This window comes from Oryctolagus cuniculus, chromosome 14, assembly GCF_964237555.1.
Source record: "Oryctolagus cuniculus chromosome 14, mOryCun1.1, whole genome shotgun sequence".
NCBI lineage: Eukaryota > Metazoa > Chordata > Mammalia > Lagomorpha > Leporidae > Oryctolagus > Oryctolagus cuniculus.
Window position 1 is genome coordinate 21330675 of NC_091445.1, and position 18558 is coordinate 21349232.

The 18558-nt window shown below is 36.9% G+C and overlaps 1 protein-coding gene across 3 annotated transcripts in view; it reads right to left on the minus strand.

Annotated features, from left to right (window-relative positions):
• CHD1 (chromodomain helicase DNA binding protein 1) overlaps positions 1-18558 on the minus strand; it is a 71265-nt gene that overhangs the window by 36855 nt on the left and 15852 nt on the right. For all 3 annotated transcript variants that reach the window (XM_051853606.2, XM_051853604.2, XM_051853605.2), the window contains exons 3-14: positions 16217-16418; positions 15177-15293; positions 13770-13834; positions 10649-10798; positions 10256-10524; positions 9364-9589; positions 8590-8690; positions 8188-8366; positions 6768-6895; positions 5500-5716; positions 4759-4848; positions 47-237 (exon numbers count right to left, since the gene is read on the minus strand). In XM_051853606.2, coding sequence (XP_051709566.1) covers positions 47-237; positions 4759-4848; positions 5500-5716; positions 6768-6895; positions 8188-8366; positions 8590-8690; positions 9364-9589; positions 10256-10524; positions 10649-10798; positions 13770-13834; positions 15177-15293; positions 16217-16418 — 1935 coding nt within the window. The remainder of the gene's footprint in view (positions 1-46; positions 238-4758; positions 4849-5499; positions 5717-6767; positions 6896-8187; positions 8367-8589; positions 8691-9363; positions 9590-10255; positions 10525-10648; positions 10799-13769; positions 13835-15176; positions 15294-16216; positions 16419-18558) is intronic.

An 18558-nucleotide genomic window follows, 5' to 3' on the forward strand; every position in this document is an offset into this window, starting at 1 on the left:
CAATCCAAAACTATGATTAAAATTGTGTATCTCATATTTGTCTTACTTTTCAGGCATAATGAAATGTAGCAAAGACCACAGCTCTTTGAGGGAATTTTGAAGAGGGGTTCCAGTGATAAGGAGACGGTGATTGGATTTAAAATCTATTAAAGTTTTGTACAGAAGGGAGTCATCATTCTTTAATCGATGTGCTTCATCAACGCCTATAAATGCCCAATTCAGACCTCCAAGGAATGCCTTAAAAAGAACAGAATATATATTTTGAGAGAAAAAATAAAATTCAAATTTAGTCTCCTCTCCCCTATTTAATCTAAGCCCAGGCTATTCAGAGGCAAAGAAAAATTAAAAACAAACTTTTGTCTCATTTTCAAATAAAAATATTACAATGCTCAAATCAGGCAACTCACTATGCAAAAATAAAATTCCTATATGATTAACTATTAGGAAATAATGTCAAGTAGAAGTTTTTATTAGCTTATATGTTGACAATAGATGAAAAAATATTACCATCTATAAATTTTACAAATCTATTTTAAATTTAATTTTATAATTGGGGGTTTTATTCTATAATCAGACAATCCTTAGATTTTTAACATATTTTTATTTATTTATCTGAAAGACAAAAGAGCTTGTTCCAAACTACTGGTTCACTCACATAGTGCTCACAACACCTGGGGCTGAAGACGGGGGCTAGGAACACAATTCAGGTTTCCCATGTGGGTAGCAGAGATCCAATTACTTGAGCCATCAGCACTGTCTCTCAGGCTTTGCATTAGTAGGAAGGTGGAGTTAGGAGCCAGAGTGGAAACAAAATTCAGGTGCTCCAATGCAAGATGTGGGTATCTTTTTTTTTTAAGATTTTATTTATTTATTTGAGAGGCAGAGTTACAGACAGTGAGAGGGAGCAACAGAGAGAAGGGTCTTCCTTCTGTTGGTTCACTCCCCAAATAGCCGCAACGGCAGGAGCTGTGCTGATCTGAAGCCAGGGGCCAGGTGCTTCTTCCTGGTCTCCCATGTCGGAGCAGGGGCCCAAGCACTCTGGCCATCTACTACTGCTTTCCCAGGCCACAGCAGAGAGCTGGATTGGAAGAGGAGCAGCCGGGAATAGAACCAGGGTCCATATGGGATGCTGGCACTGCAGTCAGAGGATTAACCCACTGCGCCACAGCGCCGGCCCCTGATTGTGGGTCTCTTAACCGCCAGATTAAATGCCCATCCCAATCTTTAGACCTTAGCCATCACCCTGCTATACTGTTTCTTTTTCAGAGACTACCCTTCTAAATTTTTCTGATCCCCTTGTTTGTAACTGTTGTGGCAAGCTGAACCAAAGTAGATGAATTTGAAACAAGCTCAATGTCACCTCCTTGAAAGATTAACTCATCTTTCTGGGCTTGAACAAGCAACAGCCAGGAGTATGTTACCAAACCTGCCCCTGAAGATGAGAGACTCACTCTGAACAACAGACCTTGATGGGGAAGTGAGCATACACAGGCCTCAGTATCTAATGGAAGCCCAGTGTTAACACCCCTGATTATATTTTGCACTTATCTGCAGTGTGAACAGTAACCAGAGCCTTTCATTTCCCCACCATTTGTCAGTCAGGAGCCTCCTCTTTTCTCTTTCCAAGAACACTGAGTTGTATGCTGATGTGATTTAAGTCCCTCCACAGGGTTCCTCTGGGCCCTTCAGAATAACTGTGTTTATGAGTAAACCAACACTTTAGCCCAAGCCCAACAAAGGTCTCTATAAACGTCAACTTACAGAAGCTATGATACAACTTGGAACAGTTGTATCATATAATTCACCACATGGCTTTCATGAACTATAGATCTATAATAAACAAATTCAGTTAGAGCCATTAGGTTGTGCAGCAGCGAGGTAAGCCCCCATATTGGCACCAGTTCAAGTCCTGGCTGCTCCACTCCTGGTCCAGTTGCTGGCTAAAGGGCCTGGGAAAGCAGAACCCAGATGGGAGACCTGGATGGAGTTTCCAGGCTCCTGGCTTTGGCCCAGTACATCCCTGGCTGTTGTGGCCAATTGGGGAATGAAGGAGTGGATGTGAAATCGGACATGACCCCCTAAAATTTACCCAAAAATGTGGTCCCTTAAAGTTCCCCAGAATTGCTATCTGGGATGCCACATGTGATATCAGAATTTGGGGTGCCATACTATTTCACCATGGGCTTATTACTAAATCCCCAATATTAATAAGCCCAAGAGGGTTCTTGCCTAATATTTAGAGAAGAATTCTAAATATTGGCACAGATAAACGAGACAGCATGGTACGTTTTAAGCTTTATTTAATGAGAAAAGTATCTAGGAAAGTGAGAGCTTTAGTTCAGGTAGGAGAGAGGGGAAAGTCTGGAAACTAGGGTAGCGTCCATACCAAGCAGAGAGCAGGCCAAAAGCCACATGCAGCCAGCGCCTTGAGCTGCTATCCATCGCTTATCACCTGCAGCAAAGCCGAGAGCATTTTTGGACACTCCCTGCCTTTTTATAAATTTTCCACAGGGGAGTGGCTTGTGGGCAGGTGGACACTCAGGAATGGTCACATAGAGCCTGATGTCACATGGGGGCATGGTGGGGGTTTCAGGTAGGGTGTAAGGTCACACAGGGGCATGGCGAAGGTAGGGTCTTCCAGCTCACAAATCTAATCAATTTTAGCCTGTATGCCTGCCTATTTCAGATGGAAGATGGATCTAACTTTGCTTTTCAAATAAGTAAATCTTTTAAAAACAGAAAAGGGAAAGCTAAATTAAAAATGAGAAAATCAAATTGTTGCTATTTGCAGATGACATGATTTTATACACAAAATACCCGCAAAGACTTCACCAAAAACTATTAGACTAATAAACAAGTTTGCCAAAGTTGGAGGGTACAAAGACAACATGCAAAAAAAACCAAACCAGTGTTGTTATCCACCAATAGCAAATTGTCTAAAAAAAGAAAAATCAAGAAAGTAACCTCATTTCTAATAGCAAACAAACAGAAATCCTAGGAATACATCTAATCCGTGAAGCAAAAGATAAACAGAAAAAGCTATAAAATATTAAAGAAATTGAAGGGCACAAAGAAATGAAAGACATCGCTTGTTCATGGATTTAAACAATCAGTATTAGAATGTCAATACCAGCAAAGGGATTTAGATTTAATGCAATCCTATCAAAATACCAATGACACTTTATTAAAAAAAAAAAAACAACAACACTATTAGAATTTGTATGGAATCACAAAACACCCTGAGAACAGCCAATACAATTTTTAGCAAAAAGAAGGCATGAGACACTTTACTACCTGACTTTAAAATTCACTACACAAAACTATAATAATTAACATAGCATGGTCTAGCATAAAACAAACACACAGACCAGTGAAACAGAATACATAACCTGGAAGTACACCTGTGGATCTATAGCCAACTGACCTTTGACGAAAGTGCTAAGAACACTCACTGGAGAAATGACAGCCATTTCAATACATAGTGCTGGGAAAAATCAAACATACACATGCAGAAGAATTAAACCAGAACACTATTTCTAACCATCTACAAACATCAACTCAAAATGGATCAAAGATATAAATTTAAGAACTGACACTATAAGCCCACTCGAAGAAAACATATTTAAATCAGATCCCAAAAGCACAGGCAACAAAAGCAAAAATAGACAAGTGGCATTTTATCAATTTAAAAAGCTTCACACAGCAAAAAAAAAAGCAAGCAACAGAGGAGACAACCCACAGCTGTTTCTGTCTCTCTTCTCTCACTATGTAACTCTGATTTTCAAATAAATAAATCTTAAAAAAAAAAAAGAAAAAAGAAAAATCAGTGCTGGAATGAATGTGGAGAACAAAAGGAATCCTTTCACACTGTTGGTGGAAATGTAAATTAGCACAACCACCGTGGGAAACAGTATGGCAATTCCTCAAAAAATTATTAATAAATCCATTACATTCCAGTAATATCAATACTGCATATATATCCAAAAGATACGCAATCAAATCTATCCAAGAGACATCTGCAGTCCCATGTTAACTTCAGAACTACTCACAATAACCAAAAAAGGCAAACAATCTAGAAATGGAAACAATCTAAGTGTCTATCAATCATCAGCTGATGAATAAACAAAATGCAGTAATACACACACAACAGAATACCAGTGGGCCACAAAAGGGATGAACTCTTGTCATTTGCCAAAATGTGGGTTAAGTAAGTGGTACTTATGTTAAGTGAAAGAAACCCAGCACAGAAAAGACAAGTACTATACCATCTCACTCAGGTGGAATCTAAAAAAGTTGACTTCAAAGAAGTTGAGAGTAACATGGTGGTTACCACAGGCTGTAGAAAGTAGGTGTGAGGGAGAGACAGGGAAAGCTACATGTGAAACAAGTTCTGGATATGACTAGATAAGTTCTATCATTAAGTGAATTAATACTTAAAGCTCATAAACAGTTTACAAATCAATAGACTCTGTAAAAAAAACTGGTTCCAAGACAAGAGTTGGCAAACTTCTTCTGTAAAGAGCCAAATGACAATTATTCTAGACCCTGAAGACCAATATGTGGCCTCTCAAATATCTATTCTACAATTCTTTAAATCTTAACGCTTTAAAAGAGTAAAAATTAGTCTCAGCTCAACGGGCATAAAAAGTAAATCCACAAGCCGATCTAAAATTTAAGCTGTCTTTTCACCCTACCCACAATAGAAGTTAAAAGAAAAACTGATAATATACCAAACAGAATAACTGAAGTAATACAGACCTTATCCTTCAACAAAATTTCATAAGTTGTTAACAATATATTAAATTTTAACCGCTTGGTCTGAGGATGCATCCATTCATGAGTTCTTATCTGTGAAGAAATTTTAAGACCCATATAAGCAAATTAATAAGACTTTTACTAGAATATCTAACATAAAATTAAATCTACCCCAAACACACAAATAACAAGGTATATGTTTATGCAATAAAAGTTATTCATTATGTAACCCAACTTGCTACATTGTTCTTATCATAAATAAAACATAAATGCTGTGGCATATTCAAATTTTATATAAAAATGAAGCAAATTTGTAATGCACATCTTTCAATGAAGAAAATTCTCATTTAAGAAAACACAAGTGATTCATTCATTTCATTATAATACATTTATAAATGTATCAATGAAAGCTTGGGATGTGCATCACAAGAACTGAGAGGAGGGGTGTAACAGAGTACAAATGACCAAAACTAGCAATGAATTAAAACTGTGAAACTGAGGCTAGGCAAGGGAAGATTATTATACTCTTCTGACTGCTTTCATGTATATTTTAAACTTGTCATAAACAGAAAGAAGTATGAAGTAACATTAAACCTAAATTTTATTTTTTATTACAGCAATTAACATGTTTTGATCACATATTCGTGGCAAGTTCTATGCTAAAAAACCCTATGATTATAAAAATTAGATGTCCTCAAATATAAGCAATCCCAGGTGTGTCAATTTGTGAGAAAACAAACTTACCATGTTTCTGCTGTTAATGTCCCCTAAATAAACCACAGAATTCATTTGAGACGCCCATGTCTGAATCTCCCTTTGCCAGGAAGTGAGAGTAGAGAGTGGTACTACTAACAAAAAAGGTCCATATAATTGATGCTCATGAAACAAGTAATTCAGAAATGAGATCGTCTGTATTGTTTTTCCAAGGCCCATCTCGTCAGCAAGTATACAACTATTTCCTCTACAAAGTTAAAAAAAAAAAAAAGTCATGTATGCAACAAAGATTCAAATATATACAAAAACCTTTTAAAACCATATATATATACATTTACATGAGCAGTTAAATGGAATTAACCTGATAGGTATTATATATACCATTTTTATTAGATACAAATAAACAAAAAAGCATCTGTCTAATCACCAATATTATAGAAAAGAAAAAGGACTGTACCACTTTAGTCCAGAAAACATTAAGAAGTGTTATCTTTTACCAACTATTCAGTGGAGGATACAATTCATCTATGAATAGAATATGGATATATTAAATAAAAAGTATGTAGGAAGAACACTGGTGGAAAATCATAGCTAAAGTGCACCCTAGACATTACTATATTCCCCCACGAGCAGGGTACACAGGCACAGGAAAAACCAAAGGACTAAATAAGTATCAGAAATAGCTAGGAAGCAGAGAAATATTCTAGGAGTAGTGTGGGAAGAGATTGTATTTACATAATTTTTATAGTTGAATGAAAACATTAAGAAATGCAACAATAAAGATAAAAAAAAAAACAAAAACTGCAACAGATAAGAAATCAAAGCTCCACTGAATTTTCTTCTATTATTATTTATAAAAATTAGGAAAACAAAGTCTTGCACATAAAATGCCCATCTTACACTCTATGTTAACGGAAATATTTTCTTAATCCTGTATTTGTAAAATCCTGACTTGCTTCAAATTGGATGATTCAAAATATATACGGGGGCTGGCTGCAATACACTGAGTTAAGCTGCCCCCTGCAATGCCAGCATCCCACAAGGGTGGTTCAAGTCCTTGTTGTTTCACTTCAAATCCAGCCCCTGCTAATGTACAAGGGAAAGCAGTGGAGGGTGGCCCAAGTGCTTGGAGTCCACATGGGAGACCCAGATGGAATTCTATGTTCCTGGCTTCAGCATGGCCCAGCCTCAGCAGCTGCAGCCAGTTGGGGAGGGAACCACCAGATGAAAGATCTGTCTATCCTTCTGTCTGTTAACTCTACCTTAAAAAAAAAAAAAATGAATGAAGATATACCTACTTGCACCATGAGTGAGCAAGCCAATTTAAACCATTTAGTTGATAATCTCTTAATTCTAAACCTTCATGTCCTCCAATATAGGATGGTTGCTTCTTCAAGGCAACAAACCTTGGTCTTTGTTTTAATACCTTTAGTAGAAATAAATGTTAGTATATAGAATTATTAAATAGAGTAAGTTATACAAATGCCAAAGGTATAGTACAGTGGGTTAAGCTGCCATCTGCAATGCTGTCATCCTTTAGGCAACAGTTCAAGTCCCAGCTGCTCCACTTCTGATCCAGCTCCTTGCTAGTGTGCCTTGGAAAGCAATGGAAGATGGCCCAAATACTTAGGCCCTGCACCCACGTGGGAGAATGGTTGAAATTCCAGGATCCTGGCTTCAGCCTGGCCCAGCCCTGGTAGTTGAGACAATTTGTGGAGTGAACCAGCAGATGGGAAGATCTTTCTTTCTGTCTCTTCTCTCTGTAACTGCCTTTCAAATAATAATAAAAAAAAAACTTTAAAAAATGAAAATCTTAGCATTGACTATGTATATGTATGTTAAAGATTTATTTTTTTTAAAAGGCAGAGTGAGGGAGAGAGATCCTCCATCTGCTGGTTCACTCCTCAAATGGCCAAGAGGGCCACAGAGGAGCTGATCCAAAGACAGGAGTCAGGGACTTTCTACGGGTCTCTCATGTTGGTGCAGGGACCCAAGCACTTGCGCCATCTTCTGCTGCTTTCTCAGATGCATCAGCAGAGAGCTGGATTGAACTAGAGCAGCTAGGACTTGAACCAACACCCATACGAAATACCAGCACCGCAGGCGACGGCATTACCCTCAGTGGCAGCCTGAATATAATTTTTTTAAATTTCATCTCATATCCTCAATCTCAGAGACTCCATGACTCAAAATGTATCTGAGTATTTGCTCAAAGATTATTTCCTATTACACAAATAAGAATGTACAGTGAAGTATTTGTCCTTTTGCATAGAAATTGATTAAAATAATAACTTTGGTTAACTGCAAAGATTTCAAAAGTATTAAACAAGCCAGTCCTGCATACTTTCTTGTGAGTACACCCCTCTTCTCCTTTTCTTCATTCTAAGAAATTGTAGCCTGCCTTTGAAACCAAACATACACCCTTACTTTCCAAAAGAAATTTTGCTATTTGGTCTCTCCAGTTCAGTTCCTACCACTACCAACACCACCACCACCAGTTTATTTACTGTCTTCCAATCACGTCACTCAGCAAACCTAAAAGTGTCACATTTAAGGAAACAGAGCAACTATAAGAACCTAACTTCCTAAGTCTACCCATTAACCAAGACCAAGAAGTACTCTATTCAGACAATATTAACTCAGAATCCAACTCTCTTAGGCATATAATATTTATGATACATACATAGCCAATAATTAAAAGTACTAAAGAATACTCACTTTGCAGTCTTTGAAAGGAGTGGTTTTTGATTGGTTCCTGCTAAAATACTCATCAATGCATGCCTGAAACTTTTTGGAAATGAGAGCTCCATCTTCCCAGCTGCACTCTGAATATGGAAGGCCCTGCCATTTGCAATAATAATCAGGATAACCAGCTGCTGACTTTTGATTGGAATGAGCTGTGAGATAAATTGGGTACACAATTTATATTTTGTATATGTAATCTTATCAGACTTATTTCTTAATAAAGGCTACACAAATAAAAACTAGTCATCCAGCTGACAACTTGATTTTTAGTAAATGTAAGTGACTATATTTGATGTTTAAGTAGTAATGATTTTTCTCCAAATTATTTCAAGCTTAAAAAGATAAAAAGTCCAATCAGAATCATTTATTACTAACCAATTATACGCTCCACTATTTGATATTGTTTATGTAGATCATCTGTAAGTTCCTGCTGGCAATTATAATATTCCACATCTTCTGGGGAAGCATTTTTCAACCTGCAAAATTATTAATCCAAAAATATATTTCAAAATCCTCCAAATACCCCCCCATCCCTTCAACTACTATCTACAGTACCACTTATCACATAATCCAAGTGTGAATAATAAAGAAACTGAAAGCAGTAAGGCATCACTGATTTTGAACTTTGAAAATAGTAATGTATATCCCTAAAAGTTTTTTTTTTTTTTTACAGGCAGAGTGGACAGTGAGAGACACAGAGAGAAAGGTCTTCCTTTTGCCATTGGTTCACCCTCCAATGGTCGCCGCAGCCAGCACGGTGCGGCCAGCGCATCGCGCTGATCCGAAGCCAGGAGCCAGGTGCTTCTCCTGGTCTCCCATGGGGTGCAGGGCCCAAGCACTTGGGCCATCCTCCACTGCACTCCTGGGCCATAGCAGAGAGCTGGCCTGGAAGAGGGGCAACCGGGACAGAATCCGGCACCCTGACTGGGACTAGAACCCGGTGTGCTGGTGCCGCAAGGTGGAGGATTAGCCTATTGAGCCACGGCGCCGGCCCCTAAAAGTTTTAATTGTAATGCTATCCCTGAAAGTTTTACCTTGAAATGTTTATAAATAATTATTTTAGGCTATCACTTCATTATTGATTTTGTATCCCTTATCAACAAAACTTAGAATTACTTTTAAAAAAAGTATGGTACAGAACATATTTACCATCGTTTTGTTTCCTGATCTTTTTTCTTATAATTATCCAATTTTTTCATTCCTCTAACATTCTGCTGTTTAAGCGTTTCCTCTGTCTCCCAAGTATTATGGATATGGGACCATCCTTTCCATTTAATTAAATACTGGATCTCTCCTGGTTCCTTGTTTTTTTCAAATCCCGCATTTGGGTCACCATCTGCTTCAACTGCATAGATGGTTGTAGTAGCACCAGTAGCTGAAATTAAAAGCACAAGACATTCCATTTAACTTTGTTTTAGGATTTATTTCCTTCTGGCTCAAAATTTCAAGAAAATAGTTTCAGAAATATGTACAGGTTGAGTATCCCTGATCCAAAATGGGCCAGCAGTGTTTCAGATTTCAAAGTAATTCAGATTATCTGATCAGAGACATTCAATCTGTACTCGTTCAAAAAAAACAAAGTCAAAAGACAGTGGTATGTTTATGATTACCTACCAATTTATAATAACTGATAACCAAGAGACCAATGACTAGAAATTAAAATGGTTAAAAATGATCTTCAAAAATTTCATGTCAACATAAACTAAACATAAATCTACACTCAAGATGAGAGAAAAATTTTCACAAATCAAGCATTTTAAGAAACTCAAAATACCTAACAGCAACTGTTAATCAGTATAGCAAAAGAACAACAATTCAGACATAACGTATTAGAAATTTTCTAATTATCAATAATAAATATCTTGGAGTCAGAGTTGAATATTTTCTGGGAAGATACTCAGGCTAAGCAAAACACACTATTATAGCAACTAGCTGAAATAGAAAAAAATCCTCTGCACTTTCAAAATTGAAAAATTTTAAGAAATAGTTTTTTCCCCCAAGCCAATACTATTTAAGTAACTGTATACATATATATTAATACCTCCTTTTCTCCCAATTCTACAATCCATAAATCTTTCTATTGTTTCAAATTCCTCTTCCTCAGGTTGAGGGACATCCTCTCCACACACTTCCAATAGGTCATCAGAATCTGTTTTCATTTCTTCATCTTCCTTATAGCTAACATTGACAGTTGCTTGGCGACGAGAACTTCTTTTATCATTATCATAATCTTCATCATCATCGTCCTCGGATGAATCAATCTGTCTCTTTTTCTGTCCAAGAATCTTCTTTGCATTTTTTGACTTAGATCTAGGGAAGAAAAAAGCATTTTAAGGAAATGTTACCATAAAAAAAGATTTAAGAGATTACACACAAACACGAGTACTTTCCAAGTCAACAATACTCAACAGAAAACCAAAAACATCATACGCACCTATTTTGAGGTTTTCTGCTTTTAACTTTATTTTTTGGCTCATAATCTGATTCCGTTTCATCACAACTGCTTTTCTCTCTCTCTTCTTCAGATTCTGAATCTGAGCCAGACTGAGATGGAGATCCTGACCCAGACATTTGCCAGTCTTCACTACACAGAAAATTTACAAAGCATTTTTATTTATACTTACATCAGACAGCAAATTTTGCCACTAATAAAACACAAATATGATAAAATCAACTAATTCATTTTTTAGTTCATATTAAAAATATTTATCTACCGTTAGTAAAAACTTAAGTACCATAGAATAGGAAAATATTCTTCAGAGACTTTTCTGGTAATTTGTTTAGCTGTACATCAATGAACAACAAATGACAGCTTAATTCTCATTATAGATGAAAATGTATGCCAATTTTGGTCATGGGATTTAATATTGAATACAGTTATTGAATTTGCCCTCTCAAAAAAAAAATTCTAGGGATTGGCATTATGGTATAGTAGGTTAAGCTGCCACCTGCAATGGCAGCATACCATACCAAGCACCAGTTTGAATCCATTTCCAATCCTGCTCCCTGCTTAGGTGACTGGGAAGGCAGCAGAGCGATGGCCCAAATACTGGGCCCTTACCATCCATGTGGAAGATGGGGATGGACTTTGGAGCTCTTGGCTTCCACTTGGAAGAGCCTCCCATTGTTGCACCTATTTTGGGGAATAAACCAGCAGATGGAATAGCTCTCTGCTTTTCAAATACATCTTTAAAAAACACAGATCTTAATGTTTTAATTCTCTAGAGGCTGTAAAACATGTCTTTTAAAATTGGTAAAAGTACATCTTCAATGAGAATAGCTTAAAGTGGGGCTGGAGTTGTGACACAGTGGGTAAAGTCGCTGCCCGTGACATTGGCATCCCACTGTTTGAGTTTCCAATGCTCCATTTCCAATCCAGCTCCCTGCTATTGGCATGGGAAAAAACGGTGGAAGATGGCCCAAGTACGTGGGCCCTGCCTCTCTAGTGGGAGACCTGGTTGAATCTCCTGGCTCCTGGCATTGGCCTGGCCCAGCCCTGGCCATTGTGGACAATTGGTGAGTGAATCAGCGGACAGAAGATCTCTTTCTGTCTCTCTTCCTCTCTGTAATTCTGACTTTCAAATAAGCAAGCAAATAAATAATAAATATATATTTTTAAAGATTTATTTTATTTATTTGAAAGTCAGAATTAAACAGAAGGAGAGGCAGAAAAAGAAGTCTTCCATCTGCTGGTTCACTCCCCAGTTGGCTGCAATAGCCGAAGCTGCACCAATCCAAGGCCAGGAACTTGAAGCTTCTTCTGGATCTCCCACACGGGTACAGGGGCCCAAGGACTTGGGCTAACTCTACTGCTTTCCCAGGCCATAGCAGAGTTGGACTGGAAGTGAAGCAGCCAGGACTCAAACCAGCACCCATATGGGATGCCAGCACAGCACTGTAGGCTGTGGTTTTACTCACTGCGCCACAGCACCAACCCCAGTAATAAATATTTTTTTAAAAAAGGTTAAAATATAAGAAATGTAAAAACAAAAACAGCACCTAACTAACCAACATTCAATGACTACCGACTTAATTACTATTTTTAGTCTATTTCATTCCATTCAACATGTACAGAAAAATTCTTTATGCACACGTTAATAGTCTGTCAATTTGTAAAGCTCAAATGAAATTCTAATAAATAATATATCTTGTTTCAGCTATTGTTTCTGCTCCATTGCTCTTGTTACAATATATGCTGAAGGTTACATAAGCAAGCATATATGTCAAAACTTATGATAAAAAATATAATAGAACAAGACTGTTTATCTTGATATCTTTCTATAGTTTACATACTGGGAAGAGCAACAAGTAAAACATATGAAAAAGTCTCTACTTTAATTGTTCATAATATAAATTGCTCTTTCAATATCCAAAGCAGTCTATCCATCATCCCAAATTTTTTAATGCTATTTGCTGAAACCATGTTAAATTTAGAAACTAATAACTCAGTGGAAGAGTTAAAAAGCTATGAATAAAACATAGAAGGTGAAAAGTTCAATGATTTTTCATTTAAAACTAGCAGACAGATCTGAAGAAATTAGAATATGGTACAGCAATAGAGATTAGTACATGATATGGTAAGATTCATGGAAGATAAACTGAATGAATCAATATACATCCATTAATACAGAACCAAAGAGATTTATTTACAGAATGAGAAATAGAAAATATTCATATACACAATGACTAAGCTCTCAGAAACTAATAAAAGATATCTCTATATTAAGAGAGTCCCGCAGGAAAAATAAATTAAAAGTTAGACACACCAAAATGTGCAGAATATCAAAGGCAAACAGAGGGGCCAGTGTCTTGACGCAGGGAGTTAGCTACTGCCTATGACAATGGCATCCTACATGGGTGCTAATTCAAGTCCTGGTCGCTGCAGGTGGATGAGCCTGAGAAAGCAGTGGAAGATGGTCTAAGTACTTGGGTCTCTGGCCATCTGTGTGGGAAACCCAGATGGATTTCTGGGCTCCTAGATTAAGCTGTTACAGCCATTTGGGGAGAGAACCAGCAGATGGAAGATCTCTTGCTCTTTCTCCCTCTAACTCTGCCTTTCAAATAAATAATTAAAAAAAAAAAAAAAAAAGGCAAACAGAAAAAATGAAGATAAAACTACAGAGTATTTCTGAAGAGAAAGGCACCAAATCATTAAAATGAATATGAACTAAGAATCTGAAGTATTCTTAAGAATTCTGGGTCATGATCTTTGGGCAATTACACTGAATTTCTTTATGATTCTACAGATTAAGTAAATTTTATGTGCACATGAATTTTAGGGATAGCTACTGGCAGACATTATAGTGCCTACACACCTAAGTTTCCCAAATTAACGCTTTCTGATATTATGAATCAATAGATCTTTAAAATTTAAAAATATATGTAGGGAAGAGAAGTAACATGAGAATAAGAGATGGTGCAAAAACTGGTTTCATTAAATTATAAAATACTATAGCCAAGAATATACAAATCTACTTTCAGGAGGAAATTCCATACATAAAGAAATAAAAAAAAATTAAGAGTTTCCTAATAGGAAAGCAGTCAAGTGGACATACTCTTTATGCTTTTTCCTTTTGATCTCACTTGATGAGTCATCAGAATCTTCACTACTAGAGGAATCCTATAGAGAAAAATAAAGTTAGTGTCATTCACTGATGAGTAGAATCGGATAACAAATTTTTACTTGCTGTATTATTTAACATTTGCTTTGCTAATAAAAGTACCTATGTTGTATTTATATTATTAATTAATAAACTTTATATTGCAAATAAAACAGTAAAATCATATAAATATTGTAATGTCAATATTTTGTACAGTCCTAAAATCTACCATCTCTGGATGGACACAACATGAAAACCTAGTTGCTGGTGTGCCAAATTTTCAACTAACATTTTTTTTTTTGAGTTATAGACAGTGAGAGACAGAGAGAAAGGTCTTCCTTCCGTTGGTTCACTCCCCAAATGGCTACTATGGCCGGCACTGCACCAATCCGAAGCCAGGAGCCAGGTGCTCCCTCTTGGTCTCCCATGTGGGTACAGGGGCCCAAGCACCTAGGCCATCCTCCACTGTGTTCCCGGGCCACAGCAGAGAGCTGGACTGGAAGAGGAGCAACTGGGACCTAGAACCCAGCGCCCATATGGGATTCCAGCGCTGCAGGTGGAGGATTAACCAAGTGAGCCACGGCACCAGCCCCAACGTTTTTCTTCTATATTAGTGGTTTTTTTTTTTTTTTTTTTTTAATTGAGAAGCTGGGCGGAGGGAGGTAGAGGTGGAGGGGAAAGGAGGAGAGATGAAGATGCAGACAGACAGGCAGGCCAACTACCAGTTCACTTCCAAATCTCAAATGCCTGCAATAGCCAAGGCTGAGCTGAGCCTAGAGCCAGGAGCTGGGAACTCCATTCAGGTCTCCTATGTGGGTGGCAGGAACTGAAGTACTTGAGCCATTGCTTGCTACCTCCCAGGATCTGCACTGGCAAGCTCGAATGGGAGCCAGAGCTGGGACTCCAGCCTGCACACTCTGGGAAGCAGACGTGGACATCTCAACCACCAGGTCAAAGGTCCAACCCCATCATTATTCTTGAATTTTTTGTTCTTGCATATGTACAGAAGCTACACTGATTTCAGCTGCAGTCTATTCTTTTAAAAATGTCATAAATAGTATTAATATTCTGTATAAAAATGATCTGATGATTGAACATTCCCTCATTCATAGATGTCTTTATGTGTTTAATTATTTCCCTCAGATTTCACATTTCTAGCTTTATTATGATGAGCAAATAAAAAGACTCTTATTGCTTATTTTTTGGATAATGACATGTCTATATTTCAAGACTCATATATATTTTTAAACATAAGTGTTTCCTATCCTTTCAAAGCACTTACTGTTTATAATAATTTTATAAATAGCATTTAAGGATTAAGCATCACATATACTTTAAAAATAGTTCATACTAGAAACTCACCTCTTCTGATCCACTATTAGATGAAGCTTCATGTTGTTGCTGCTGCTGCTGCTGCTGCTGTTTCTTGAGCATTGCAGATCTCTGAACAGCCAGAATACTAGGGCTGGATTTCCAAAACTGTAACAGAAATATCCAACAGTGAAACATAAAAAAAATGTTTAGAAAACTCAAAAGGTTAGTTTCTTGAAAAACATCACTCTCATTTCCACTACTCTCCACCAATAAACTAATACTATTTTCCTTACCCATATTATATATAGAATCACTATAAAATAATTAAAATGCTATGCTTCATGTGTATATAAAAATTATGGTACTGAGTTTCACAGAGAATATTAATACCCTTTAGGTGTTAAAAATATTTTTTCAAAAACAAAATAATGTTATACTAGTGCTACTCACAGTGTGGTTACCTATGTTATCAGATTTTCTCCATGGAAGAAGCTATATTGATTTACATACTGCCTAAGCATCTTATCTCATCATGAACTATTACCCTGAGTAATAACGCACTATACATAAAATCATGAAGTACAGACAAGTTTTGGTGCATCTTATAGGAGCTTATTCCAAAAAGAATAACCCTACCCTATTCTGCTATTCACCTTTTAAGAAGCAGACTTGTATTAAACTCAACCACTTTTAGTAATCAAGTATCTCCTGTGAAGAACTTGACAGCAGAGATAATAAGATAACAATAATCACACAGTATATACCATAAGGTTAACAAGTCATGAAGTCTCTTATATACTTTTTTCTGTAAGGTAAGTATTTATGAAATACAACTTCGGCCTAAGAAAGAGGAAAAAAGCATTTGTATGTACATTTATTTTGCAATTGCTGTTTTACAGTTAGATTGCTTCTTGGGCAATTAGTGCAGACATATAGCCACAAGTTAGAGAATAACTAGAAGTTAATTTTCATGTTTAAAAATACTTTAAAAGTTAAATATTATAAAACCAAGCCTATAAATTTTCCTAAAGAAACAAAGAAGCCTATTTCTTATATACATTTTTATTTCTTATATACATTTTTATTACCTCAGCTCCATCAACTTTTGGTGGCTTTGCTTGAACTTTGTTTTCCCGGGAAGTATCTGACTCAGAGTCTGACTGACTCCCTGATTCGGATCCAGAGTCAGAGTCACTGCTTCCTGACTGGCTACTGCTTCCATCACTGCTGCTCCCCGAACTTGAGCCAGATCCAGAGCGTGAGGCTGACCCAGAATCATCGTCCGACTGACTAGAATAAGAAAAAAAAAAAAAAAAACAGAATTCAAACTAAATTAATTAGGAATTTAGTTTTTATTAAATGTTGGTGGAAAGTCTGAAATAATTAAAATAATTAAACATTATTTCATAGTGTAATTGTCCAAGGCCAACCGAATTTGAAAAAGAAATGATGTAAGTCTATTGTATCTGGCATAGTCAATAGACTTAGTATAGTCTTGGCTACCACATAAGCAGAAAGATCACAAACTTCCTCCAAAATAATTTTAAAAATCTACCATGTACATGAAAACATGTTTCTTGTCCTCTTCTGTAATTTTCAAAAACTGCCGCTAGATGGAGGTATTACTCTAAGAAAATAGACTTCAAAATTAAAAGTAATTCTTGTCCAGAGCAGACTTAATATTTATTCCTGGATACAAAAATAAAAGTTTGCAGGAAGACTTTTGAGTCTACAAGTTAGATAAAACTTAGAATGCTTGCCCACATAGCAGACTCATAGAATAACAAACGCCCTAAACCGCATTCTGACCTCAGAATCAGCCCTTAAGGCATTCAGATCTGACTTAAAAGCCCAGGAGAGCATTTCAGACGTGGAAAGCCAAGACACTGGCAAACAATGACCTATGTGAAGGATCTCTGTGAGTGAGATCCCAGTGGAAAGAAGGGGCCATCAAAGAAGCATGTACTTTTCTCTGAAGGGAAGAAAGAAATTCCACTTTGTTCATGGCATTGTCTAAATACTGACAGAGTCTATGGACTCAAAAGGCTTCCACAGCCTTGACAGCTCATGACAAGAGCCTCGGGTGATTACACACATCATAAATAAGAGTGTGAATTGTTAAATCAACAACAGGAGTCACTGCGCACTTACTCCCCATATAGGACCTCTGTCCTTAATGAGTTGTACTATGAGAATTAATAGTGAAACTTCTCTTCAAACAATACTTTATACTTTGTGTGTCTGTGTGGGTACAAACTACTGAAATCTTTACTTAGTATAGAGTTGGTCTTCTGTATAAAAAGATAATTAAAAATGAATCTTAATGAAGAATGGGATGGGAGAGGAAGTAGGAGGTGGGATGAGAACGGGGGTGGGAGGGTGGGTATGGGGGGAAGAACCTCTATATTCCTAAAGCTATACATATGAAATTTGTATTTATAAAAGCTTTCTTAAAAAAAAACCTTGGAATGCTTAAAGTATGAATAGGCATAACAATGATTTTAAAATCTAGTTTAAGAATTATTTTCTTCAGAGAAACAGTAAACAATAAAACTGTCTTCAAAAAGCTTATGTTATCAAGATTGTTGTACCACCTGTCTACCCTTTTGTCACAAGTGTGAGGTTCAAGAGCAGCATAGTATCTTCAATTTAAAACAAGACACAAATGAAAAAAACTGTTGTAGTCTATTTGAATCCCTTGAAACAAATTTTAGCATCAATGTCAGAAAAGACATTATTTCTAACACATGAAAATTTTATTTCTCCTTCAACCCACCAAGTAATAGAAAACTCTTATTTATTTAATAAACTTTGAGAATTATTTGTTGGGCCCTTAACTTTAATACAAGCATCTGACAACTGATCCAGGTAAATGGGGAGCACTAAAGATACAACCAAGTCTGGTAAGTAATTGGAGAACATTAAGAAGTGCTGTTAAGTTTATTCTTCAAGAAAGAGTTATGCAGAGATGTACATCCTTAATTGCTTAGAAATTTCATCAGAATATTACTTATTTTTCAGGGTACCTGATAGTATCTTCTCCATGGGCTTTCACTCAATACTTGCAAAGCAGATGGATGAATAACTGAATTTTGTAAACTCTTTCATAGCACTATATTCATTTTCCTTTTTTTGAAGATTTATTTGAAAGGTAGTTATGGAAAGAGAGACAGAGATAAGTATCTTGCATCCTCTAGAACACTCCCCAAATGGCTGCAACAGCAGGGAATAGGCCAAGCCGAAGCCAAGAGTCAAGAGCTTCATCCAAGTCTCCCACGTGGGTGCAGGGACTGGCCATCTGCTGCTGCTTTTCCCAGGCCATCAGCAGGGAGCTGGATTGGAAGTGGAGCAGCCAGGACTTGAACCACCACCCAGATGGGATGACAGCATTACAGACAGAGGCTTAACCTTCCCGATAAGCCACAATGCC